Source organism: Pygocentrus nattereri, chromosome 14, assembly GCF_015220715.1.
Source record: "Pygocentrus nattereri isolate fPygNat1 chromosome 14, fPygNat1.pri, whole genome shotgun sequence".
Taxonomy (NCBI): domain Eukaryota; kingdom Metazoa; phylum Chordata; class Actinopteri; order Characiformes; family Serrasalmidae; genus Pygocentrus; species Pygocentrus nattereri.
Genome location: NC_051224.1, coordinates 16,392,818 through 16,405,053, shown reverse-complemented (window position 1 = coordinate 16,405,053; position 12,236 = coordinate 16,392,818). Strand labels below are relative to the sequence as shown.

At 38.5% G+C, this 12,236-nt stretch overlaps 1 protein-coding gene across 8 annotated transcripts in view; it reads right to left on the bottom strand.

The window, feature by feature from the left end:
* Positions 1-12,236, bottom strand: part of svilc (supervillin c) — a 49,811-nt gene that overhangs the window by 636 nt on the left and 36,939 nt on the right. For 6 of the 8 annotated variants that reach the window (XM_017705615.2, XM_017705614.2, XM_017705620.2 and 3 more), the window contains 10 exons: positions 11,817-11,992; positions 11,049-11,199; positions 7,767-8,076; positions 7,070-7,276; positions 4,966-5,173; positions 2,206-2,339; positions 1,891-2,046; positions 697-825; positions 459-562; positions 110-268 (listed from right to left, as the gene is read on the bottom strand). In XM_017705615.2, the coding sequence (XP_017561104.2) occupies positions 110-268; positions 459-562; positions 697-825; positions 1,891-2,046; positions 2,206-2,339; positions 4,966-5,173; positions 7,070-7,276; positions 7,767-8,076; positions 11,049-11,199; positions 11,817-11,992 (1,734 nt within the window). The remainder of the gene's footprint in view (positions 1-109; positions 269-458; positions 563-696; positions 826-1,890; positions 2,047-2,205; positions 2,340-4,965; positions 5,174-7,069; positions 7,277-7,766; positions 8,077-11,048; positions 11,200-11,816; positions 11,993-12,236) is intronic. The other 2 variants (XM_017705618.2, XM_017705619.2) reach the window with 2 other exon arrangements.

Below are 12,236 nucleotides of genomic sequence, written 5' to 3'. Positions count from 1 at the left end.
ACTGTTGAGTTCCACCAGACAGTTTAACAGTCTCAGGACGACCTCTCTTAGAAAGCATAGTCTGTATGACCAAATGCAAACCTATGAAAACTTCAGTCCTAATGCTTACCTGGAAGTCATGGTCAGACAGGTAGGTCTCCAGGTGCAGGGGGTCCACTCCCTGTGGTAAAGGCCTCTTCAGCAGCTCTTGCACAGTGAACTGTGCCCCAGTAAGAAGAGCCAGAGCGTCCTGGACTAACGTTAGCTTCTTACGTGCCGAGAGGTCCTGCTACAATATACAAAACGTACACCTCAGTGTTGCTCATATAAACACAGAGCTGATTTACGTTCTTTATAATGATGAAATAATAACTTAATACTATCTTTCGTAGTTTAAATATTCAAGGTAGTAGTTTAAAAAAACACATTTAATAAGTCAGAAGTTTAAGGTGTCAACAGAAAGATGATGATTCACTGACCTGTGTTGCTGATCTCTCCCAGGATGGGAAAATATTAGTGAAGGTCAGAGGCTCTGCTCCTTCCTCAATAAGATAAGCCATTGGAGGCCGTCTGGGATTTCTCTCTGTATTACAACACACATAATTGTTTAAGCAGAAAAATAAAAATGATACATTTCAATAGTCAGCAGTACTAATCAAAACCTTTACCTCCATCATTTCCACCTTTTTGGTCTACCATATCTGGGTTTCCTCTCACCTCTACAGTACTGAAGGGCAGTCTCCATAGCGCATTTCCTCTCCGTGGCCCAGTGGGGGTGCTGTGAGTCTGGAACAGTGCTGCTCTGCCATAGATACACCTCCATAGAGTTATCCAACAAGAACAGAGCTGTAGACAGAGAAACGGCGGGAGTCAGAGTCTGATCCAGGTCTATAAACATGAAAACCATGTATATAATCATATATAATGGGTTTTGGGTGCCCCTGGTCAAATGACATGTTTTTGTAGATTTTCTGTGAGTAAACAAGTTAACACATCCTGTTACAGAGAACACACTCCTGCACAATTTAGTGCACAATTACTAGTTATAGTTTTTTTTTGTAAAAAAATAAAACCTAAAATGTGGCCTGTGCAAAAATTTTGGCACATTTTATATTTTTTGTTAAACTCAGCAAATAAATATTTCTGTACACAAATTTTGCAGAAGGTTCCCTGACCACTGACTTGAGAAATGCTTCATTAGAGTAACTCGCAGTTTACAAGGTATTAAGGTTTTCAATGTGGTATGTAAAACCTACATTTCCAATGGTGTTGAACCTTTAATATATGCTCCAGCTCCTATGGTGTGAATGTTACCATTGAAGTTTGTATATTCTCCATCAAAGTCTGTGAGGCCTAGACTCTGCAGTATGTTCCTCAGTTTAGGGACACTTTTATTTATTTTCTCCTGGTTATTGCTTTAGTTAGGAGTTATGTTAGCATCATGCTAACAGTAGGGGTGTTATTTTCTCTACGCTTGATTTAATATATGGCTTAAAGTTTCTTCACTTATGTTACATGTGTTTAATATTGTGGTTTAAATCACTAAATATCTTTACATATCTACTGTCAACTCATTTTTTTGGGAGTCTGCAATGATACACAAAGCTGTAGATGATTACACAGCAACTGAGAAAGCTGTATGACACTAAAAATGAAGCCACAATATAATTAACAACCAGAATGCCTGATAATGCCTGATATTTAGAAAATGGTGGTCATGTCTTGAGACAGATAACTTAAATAGAAATTACTATAAAATAGAAAATGATACCTAACAATTACATTTGAACAGTTTTTTGTTGTTCCCAAAAAACACAATAATGCTATATATATATATATATATATATATATTTATTAATATGGCAAGCCTTTCCAAACTCCTGAATGGTAGCACATCTGTTTAACTCTCACCTGGCTGTCGCACAGAGTACAAGCAATCCTGAAAGAATGGCATCGCAGAGACAACCCCAGTTGCTCGGGATGGGCTTAGTAGCTCCTCCCCTCTGAATGTTCCTGATTGGGCACTTAGGTTAAAAAGGCGGGGCGTAAAGGTGTACTTCCCAGGATCTGAAATGAGATGAAAACATTCTGATTAAGACACGGAGCAACTATATAGAAAATGAAAGAGTGAGCTCTTTTATATGAATAACATAATCATGCATTATGACTGTTCTTAATTCTGCATATATCAGATGCCCAGTAACAACATGCGCTTCAAAGCATTACCTTGTAGCATGCAGTCATAGGATTTCCTGTCCCGTGGACCAACAGCATTCCAGAACTCTGCTGGCTCCTCCCCTTCTTCTACCTCCCTAATGTTCAGACTGTGGCCACTGTTCAGTCCCAACTCAGGAGGGCACCTAATGCACATTCATCACTTGTCATGTAAGGAATCGGTCTTCAGTTTTTTCAATCACACACTTTATAGCTTGGCTTCTTATTAGAAGGGGCTCAAAGCAAAAACCCATCTAGACAATAATAATATTAAAAAATATCTCTCAAAAATGGTGATAGGGCATCAACATACTGCCTTGAATCTACGAAACACAAAGATTGCAGGCACATATTATGTTATAGTACACATTTTAATTTCACTTTTAATTTCTCATTTGTTTCTTATTTAATGATTTTCTCCTTCAAATCTATTGTTTTAATCGTGTTTTAAAATTCTATTATCCTTTATATTGTAAATGACTAGGTACTGAAAGGTACTATATAAATAGACCTGCCTTGCCTTGACCATAGTGGATCAAAGAAGTTGGCACCTTTAAAAAATGATAGTTCTTCAAGTCATAAAGAAGAGAAGGTTTAAAGGATTGTTGAGCGAACAGAAAACATCCCTCAGAAGTACTTCATATAAAGTCTCCTTCAGGGGGTCCACCAAAGACCCACAGAGTCTCTGAAACAGTTTTTTTTTTCAACAGGACAGTAATAGGTAGGATAATGGGATAAGAGGGATTAAACCTAGCCATGGATTATGTTTCCTTCAATATAAAATCTCTATTCAAAATGCTGTGTAGTCCAGGACTAGGCTTAATCCCTGTAAAGGAAACCAGTCCAATCCACATTATCCCTATATATACACGTTTGGTTGAATTTCTATGTGAACATATATACAGATTAGGGGGAGAGAACACACTTCCGCACATTTTAATGCACAATTACAGTTTATCTCTTAAATTTAACATATTAGGGAAAAATAAAACACAAAATGTGACCTGTGCAAAAGGCACATTTTAGATTTTATGTTTAATGTTTAGGTTAAACTCTTTTTACTCCTTGTACAACAGTGGTCACCAACCCTTCTCCTGGAGATCTTTGCTGTAGAGTTTAGTTCCAACCTGCATCTAACATGCTTCTCTTCTCCATACCTAACACCAATGCACACGTTATCTCAGATGGATCTCAGAACCAGGGCTGGTGACCGCTCCTGTAGAGGATGTGTTAACATATTTTCACTAAGGAAAATAACAAAACGCATCATTTGACTGGGGGTGTTCAAACTTTTGCATACAACTGTATGTTGGCGCAGAGTTTGCATGGCACTATAATGTCAGCTCTTGTTTAAATACTTATATTTAAAGCTTGCAACAGGCATAAATGTAACATTCTTTACTAAGAATCTATATATAATAAGATGGACTATTACATTAACCCCTTCTTTAAAGGCTTAAACTCAAAGTCATTTATTATTGGAGCGTTAGCTTGTAACAGGGTTCACACATTTTAGTTTCCATGTCAAACCTCTAGCTGATTAGTAACTACCGATATATGGGTCATATGTCATCTCTACTAGCACTAATGTATAGTATTTCATTTAAGTCACATTTTGACTCAGCTAACTGGCTGATTTTAAAGTAATATTTAAATAATGTAGGTCTTTTTCCTCTTTCAGTGAACTCATGCTTCCTCAGTTTCCTTATTTTAATGGATTTTAAGTAAATGAGTTAAATAGAAACCATCAAGGACTGCATGCCATATATCCCCATTGTCAGAACAAAAGCTCGTATTTCCATTTTGGTGGTATTTCAGTTTTTGACATCATTTGAAAAAAGCCTGTTGCCCTTTATATTTGTGTAAATTTCATGATTAATGAACCAAAAAGAATACCCCGAAGTGACTTGGAAAAATTTCTGGTTCCACTGACTTACATTAAAAGTAAAGTGTGTTTTTTCCTTCTACTGTAAAGTTCCCATTTTCGAGATACAAGGTTTTGTTTCCGACAACAGTGATATATATGTATGTGTGTGTGTGTGTATGTGTGTGTATGTGTGTGTGTGTGTGTGTGTGTGTGTGTGTGTGTGTGTGTGTTTTTATACTCTTTTTGCGCTCTAGACCTTTTAATGCTTCAAATGTGATGAAATGATGAAACGTCACAGGAATTTCATGATTTTTATAGCACTTATTTTTCATGACTTTTCCAGTTCTGAAAAAAACATATTTCTATATTCCTTGACTTTCATGACCATATGAACGCTGCTGTAAACGTTCTGCTGACCTTCTTCTAATAAGAATGAAATATCCAGTTACAGAGAATATCAGGTGAACACCAGTTAAAGGAGCACTGAGGTATGTTCAACTAGTAATTAATCATCTATTTGCATGAGACTATATAAAAATGGATTACAACAATAACAGCTTTCATTATGATGCCAAGCACTGTACTATCTTTTATTTATGCTTGTAAGATTCCTGTTCTTCCTTTACTATCATCTTCCCTCAGCTGTAGTGATAGCTGCAAACTGCATGTTGTCCCAGAATGTCTTAGGGACATTTAGTGGGACATAAAACAATAACCAGATAAAGAGTAAGCGCACTTGCTAAAAAACAATAATAAACAGCACTACCCTTCCCAATCGGATATTTGTGGTGGATGAGTGCCGAAGATATAATCTGAAGCCTTTTTCACCCCAGCATTTCTAATCCTGTACAGAAATGTGTTTGTAATATCTGTTTTTTTACATGAGTGTGAAGTGTGTTTCTTACATGTGTGTGAGCTGTTGGACAGCGTGTTTGGCGACCTGACGTGCAGTAGGGTGAGCCTTACAGCCGTGCCACAAGTAGAGCACCCCCTGCTGGCTGTTCAGTAGCATCAGAGAACCACGAGAGCGCAGACTGGAGGTACTGCACTCCACCTCCAACAGACTGGCCTCCACTGGCACAGCACCCCTTACACAGAACAGGCGCCAGCCCCCTGAAACGCACAAGTTGTCCGTTCAGGCGATTAATGATAATGACACACGCTGCCCATCAAAATTCTGGGAATTCATTGTTTGTATAATGTCATGAAAAACTTATTTACATATATCCACCTGTTCAGCCTACAGCAGTTTAATCCCAGCCTTAATACTGATGTTATAAGACCAGAGATGATTTACAAACACAAATGCCAACCGGGCCACTATGGTGGGCCATCCATCCATCCACAAAACTATCCTCCAATCCCAGAACAAAGCTCCAGAAAAGTCATGGTAGTAAAACAGCACAGAGCAATCTAAAAACAGCTGCTTTAATGAAACTGAATTCACCAGTTGGAAAACAGTAGAGATTTTGAGCACACAGGGATGCCATGGCAACCGGAAAACTGTGTGGTTTTCCGCCTGTGCATGTTTTACTTGCAGGTTCTTTCCTTGCCATGAAGAGTTTAAATAAAAATGTCGGTGGCTGAAAATGATAAAGTCACAGGGAAATATTTTTTGCCCTTCCTACATATAATGCATCTGGTGATAAAGGTTTGATACTTAAATTGTTGGAATTTTAAAAAGTTAAAATGAAAAATCACATACACATATATTGATCCTAGTGTGGAATGGCTGGCATGGATGAGCAGACACATACAGTAGAGAAGGGGCAAGAGGAGTGTGGAACGTTTGATGGAACATCGCCAAAGTTGGCTTAACGTCCACATCCTGACCATTCTTAACGTAAAAGAGGGCATTAACGCACGTAATATCACAAAAAGATATCTCTGTAAGTCGAGACTGGCAGCTATTGATTAAAAGACTGTTTTGAGAAGGACATCAAGAGCATTCATGAGTAACAAGTTAATAGACGAATTGTTAAAATGTAAAAGCCACATAAAACAGTTATTAATCTCTCTACAAGCTTTGACTTACATGCTTGACTTCTACAGCAGGTAAAAACACAAACAGTTTAGCTGATTTGATTTTGTGCTTTAATTGTGTTTTAAATTAATTCACTTTCTTTAAATTAATCGCTTTCCCTACTTTGCTGGTACGTAATACAATAACACAAGATGACAGCAGTACAAAGCGATCACATTATCAACTTTACCTCTTAATGTTTCTGGTAGTTTATAAGTAGTTTGTTAGTAATTTAGTTAAAGTTAAAGTTGACTGGAATACACTTCAAATGACTGTTTTAATTCTCTCAGTTACAGTGAAGACTTTGGCTGATATAGCTGATCCCCAAAGCCAGCAAGGCTTTCCATTTCAGTCCCTTGTGGTGAAGGTGGAGGAAGAACTATAGTAAAAAGAGTGCTGCTTATTAGAGTAAAGGTAAAAAGCATGCAGATAGGAGAAATCAGGCTACCTGCCAAACATGAACCTGAACTGATGCAGTGAGTCCACTGTTTGATCTCTTCCTTACACTCAGTGTAAAATATCCATCATTGGACAAGAACATAATTGTAGAGGTCACGTAGAAATGAATGATGACTGTGTCATGGTGTGTAAAACTAAACATCATTACGTGGACCTCAGGGGGGAAATAAAGTACAAATAAAGTAAAGCAAACCAGCACCAGCAAAGATAACATGCTCACTTGAAATTAAAACATTCATAAAGTTAGGTGTCCCCAAACATTTGACAGACAGTGCAAAGTCACTTTGGTGACACAACCAAAATGATCAGTTTTACTGAGATAGATTAATTTACTGAACCTGCAAAGAGCCATAAATAAAGATTTAGTGTGGCACAGCAAAGAACTGTTAGTGTTAAGAGATAGTAACTATGGACTTATGTCAAGGATCTCTAATTCAGAACTGTGTGTTTGCAACTTAACTTCTGACCTTTTATTGCTTTCGTATACGTGCTGTAAAATAATGAAACTTATTTTGCTGGGGTCTTACCTGAGTGGTTACTGCTGTGTCCTCTGTGAATGACCAGCCCTCCCTGGAACAGCTGCAGGAAACAAGGCGGCTCCTGTCCCTCTTTTATAACCACCTGAGGCTCACTCTGAACGGTCAGTGGTGGGGACACGTCCTGCTCACTCGTCTGCGAGAGGCGTCCCTGCCAGATGAACAGGGCAGAGCGTTCCTGGCCCTCGATCTGATCTACTGCAGAGAGGTTCATAAGAAATTTACATATGTGTAGGTACATATATATATAGATAAACTCTTAAAATGCTTAAAAAGGGCACTGACCATCTCCAACAAGCACATTCAAAGCATACACTACTGTTCAGAAGTTTGAATCACGATTTTCAATTACATAAAATCAAATTTGTTGCAGATACATGGACAGTCATAAGTTTGAACACCCCCAGTCACACTACATTTTGTTGGTTTTCAAAGTGAAAATAAGCTAACACATCCTCGACAGAGAACACTTAAATATGGCATTTTCCTGAAAACTTTTGTGCACAATTTGTAATTTACATAATTATATAAACAATTTTAGCCTAAAATCCAAGTCAGTTGAAAGTCCAAAATGTGTTTTCAACTTTGACTTCACAGTTTTGTAGAACGATCCATGCACACCTATAACACACAAACTCTTTCATAAAATCTTTTACATACTCCAGCTCACAACACTCACAATACTCACACGCACAAGCAAGCTCACCCCTGGCACTGAGGCGGTACATCCAGCGGATAGCATATGTGTTGGCCTCATGTAACTGACCCAGGCTCTCTAGGGCCACCTTGCAGTCCTCTCCCATGTTGAAATGCCAGCTCTCTACAGAAACAGTGCTCAGCTCTGCCTGATGACCATTGCTAAGGGTAACTAAGTCCCGACCTCTTTGTACGTCCACTCCTTCCAAAATGACTGATCCATTCCCTGAAACACACTTCCCAGCAAGCAGAGCTTTGGCATCACATGACCACTCTCCAACAGGACAAGCAGGCAGAGGACTCTGGAAGAGGAGAGAGAGAGAGAGAGATAGAGAGAGAGAGAGAGAGAAATAGAGAGAGAGAGAGAGAGAGATAGAGATAGAGAGAGAGAGAGAGAGAGAGAGAGAGAGAGAGAGAGAAATAGAGAGAGAGAGAGAGAGAGAGATAGAGATAGAGAGAGAGAGAGAGAGAGAGAGAGAGAGAGAGAGAAATAGAGAGAGAGAGAGAGAGAGAGAGAGAGATAGAGATAGAGAGAGAGAGAGAGAGAGAGAGAGAGATAGAGATAGAGAGAGAGAGAGAGAGAGAGAGAGAGAGAGAGAGAAATAGAGAGAGAGAGAGAGAGAGAGATAGAGATAGAGAGAGAGAGAGAGAGAGAGAGAGAGAGAGAAATAGAGAGAGAGAGAGAGAGAGAGAGATAGAGATAGAGAGAGAGAGAGAGAGAGAGAGAGAGAGAGAGAGAGAGAGAGAGAGAGAGAGAGAGAGAGAGAGAAAGAGAGAAGTGGTGGGGGGGGGGGTTCAAACAGCTTACTAAACAGCACTGTGGCACTATAAGTACGCACAAATAATTATTTCAATCGATCATCATATGTATATGTAATATGTATGTAGAACTTCTCTTTGTTCATGTGGAGTAAACAGAGCAATTTTTAGGACTTGGACACTTTAATTTATGAATGGATAAAAAGGTGATATGCAGCAGTGGACGAAGTACACAAATCATGTACTTGAGTTAAAGTAGAGATACAAAGGGTAAAATATTACTCCAGTAAAAGTAGAAGTTCCTCCTTTTAGACCTGCAGTAAAAGTACAAAAGTGTTTGCCTTCAAATGAACTCAAGTATCAAAAGTGAAAGAACTAAAAGATTCATTATGACTTTAATGTCCTTTTAACATTTTTGTAACAAGACTCGCTACATTAACTCATTTTAGGTGAAAATACTCCAGTGTCTGTCTTGGTAAACAAATGTTTTAATAGAATGTCATTAATTAATCATTGATGTCTATTAAAATGATCATAAGCACAAAACACTGAAGGCAAACCATTTCCATCAGGTAGAACTGAACGGCTCTGAAATCACCTTTTGCAAACAAAGTTTCAGTTTATTTGCAACTTAGTTAGAAGTTCAGGTTTAATAAAAACCTGCTTTAAACTCCGGATCACAAATGAGTTTCCTTTACTATATTGCATCTATAGGTCTCTGTTCATAAACTTAAACTAGCAAAAACTCCACTCACCAGCCACTTTATTAGGTACAGTTGAGTTGCTTGTTAACTCAAATAGCTAATCAGCCGATCACATTGCCGCAACTAAATGCATTTAGACACATAGAGGTGGTCAAGACAACTTGCTGAAGTGCAGCCCGAGCATCAGAATGGGGAAGAAAGGTGATTTAAGTGGCTTTGACCGTGGCATGGTTGTTGGTGCCAGACGGGCTGGTCTGAGTATTTCAGAAACTGCTGATCTGCTGGGATTTTCACACACAGCCATCTCTAAGGTTTACAGAGAACGGTCCGAAAAAGAGATATAGAGAAATATCCAGTGAGCGACAGTTGTGTGGACAAAAATGCCTTGTTGATGTGAGAGGTCAGAGGAGAATGGGCAGACTGGTTCCAGATGATAGAAAGGCAACAGTAACTCAAATAACCAAGAAAGATCTCTGAGGAATGTTTCCAGCACCTTGTTGAAAGTATGCCACAAAGAATTAAGGCAGTTCTGAAGGCAAAAGGGGGTCCAACCTTTTACTATCAAGGTGTACCTAATAAAGTGGCCAGTGAGTGTAATTTACTATGAAATGAAATAATGTTTGTATAAATTCAGAAAAAACACACACAGTCACAACTGCATATGTGTACATATTTCTATATTGTGGTGTATTTACACAAAGTTAGGTTTGTTAATCATTTATGTTGAATAGAGACTCCCAAAATTATACGCTGCGGCGCTGATGTAGAACAGGGTCGGTATGACCAACTGGTCAAAACAAGCCAAAACAAAGTGCGCACTGTGCCCTGATTGGTGTTCACACTTCTTTTGTTTTGACATGTTACTTTTTATACACACATAAAACCAAAGTAACAGATTTCACATAATGTAGTGGAGTAAAAAGTCAGATATTTGACTTTGAAATGTAGTGCAGTGAAAGTAAAAAGTTGTCCAAAATGGAAAAACTTCAGTAAAGTACAGATACACAAAAAACTACTTAAGTACAGTAACCAATTACATTTATGTTGTTACTGTCACTGTTAATCTGTAGAACTTGTTGTTTTTCTCCTTTCATTTTGTATGCATGAGTGTTTCTAATACTCCAGTCCAGGTTCTTCTTCATTTACACATGCAATGGTGAGACCTGTGAGCAAACAGCTGAAGGAGCAGTAATTTTGTTCTTAATTAGGTTGTTTGTTCATCATCAGGCCTTTCACATGAGATGGAGGAAAATTAATGGATGTGATTTTTGATGCACTGAAACCTTAACATCAGCTCTAATGTGCTTTATATTAAACATGGGAAAGATAGCTGTGGAGTCACTGGGTAACAGCTCATTCTGCTAAATGAGTTTTAGCAGAGGAGTGTGTTTGTGTGGAGTTTGAGACACAGCTCTACCTCAGATCTCCGAGCACTGAAGGGAGTGAGCAAACTACAAGAGCAACCCTGAGCTCTGACATGAAGGACAGCATTAGAAGATTTATTTGTGTGTGGGTCCATAACAGTGTGAAAAGGTTTTATTGCCCCCTGCTGCCACAAAAGAAAACTGAATATGTGGTTCTGGGTAATGATTGATATTCATTGCTAATGTTGCCTTAACTGATTGATTTTTTAAATGCTTCAACCGGCTAAATATAGACACAAAATGCATTAGCAGCGCTGGACTCAATATAACACACACAATGCTCAATCTACACAAGGCTACTAATAAAATGAATGTAAACAGCTAGCTGGATTTGTCTTTTCAACATATACCAATGAAATCACATGTATAATGTGTTGATCTGCTCACCTGTGCCTCTTCATGTACAGGAGGAGCACTCTTCTCCTTATTCACTCCTCTCTTTTCAGACCAATCTGCAAACTTCAGCCTGAAGAGAACTGTCTCATTCTCCTCAAAAACACGGCCAAACAGAGCCCAGTGTGGCCGGCCCACGTCCTGCCTGAATTCACACACACAAAAAAAGTCTGTTTATACAATATTACCTTGTATGATATTTCTAGGTTTATATGCTGATTCAAATGGGATTAAATAAACATGGACTCGTGGACCCTCTATTTCTGAGGTCTCAGGCCTCAGATCAGTCATTTTGGTGTTTTTCTCTCCATCCCTCAGAAAATTACATGCCAAATGACCCACTGTAGTGGTCTAATCATTTTAATCCACTCCGGATGTCACTTCGTATTGGAAGAAAGGTTTCTGACCACAGTTATTCTGTATATTTAGTCTCTGCACACACATATCCATAGTAAACACTTCCTGAACTGTGAATACTTCCCAGACTTCCCCATCCTCTCTACACTGGGAGAGCATTAGAATACGCAGACAGAAAAAGAGTGTCAAACTTTATATCCACGCATACACAGTACTCTCAACTTTTATTTTTCTAGATTTAATGAACATGTATAACATATTGTCATCCATGTTCACAGAAAAAAATACAACCCACTAGAAACTCAGTTGTCCATCAGTAGTTCTATTCCTGTGCAGATGAGAGATTTATATCACTGAGAATTTGTGCAAGTATAAAAACAAGAACGTCTATGAATGTAATCTCACCTTTGAATTTGGGCATTGCTGCCAAAGGGGTCCAGTGGGTTGATACTGCAGTTGCTGTAGTCATAAGCTCCAGTCCACACCTGCTGAGCCAAGTGCAGTGCCAGTTTCCTGTCACTAGGGGAAACATCTTTTCCATGCCACAGGTAGACCTCACTGCCAAAGTCAAATAGCAGAATCTGAGAAGAAAAAAAGAAAGAAAAAGAGAATATAGTACTAATCGATTATTCATTTCCATACATTCTTCTCATAATCACTTTTAGCTGACCTGGTCAATGTTTTACTCATTTTTTTAATGATAAAAATGAGAACATAAGAGGCTAAATGGATATCTCTGTGAAAATCAAATATATATAAGTATCCACTTACACCAAATGTACCCCAAATGTCATTCAATACAAGTTCGCTACTGTAGTAGGTACA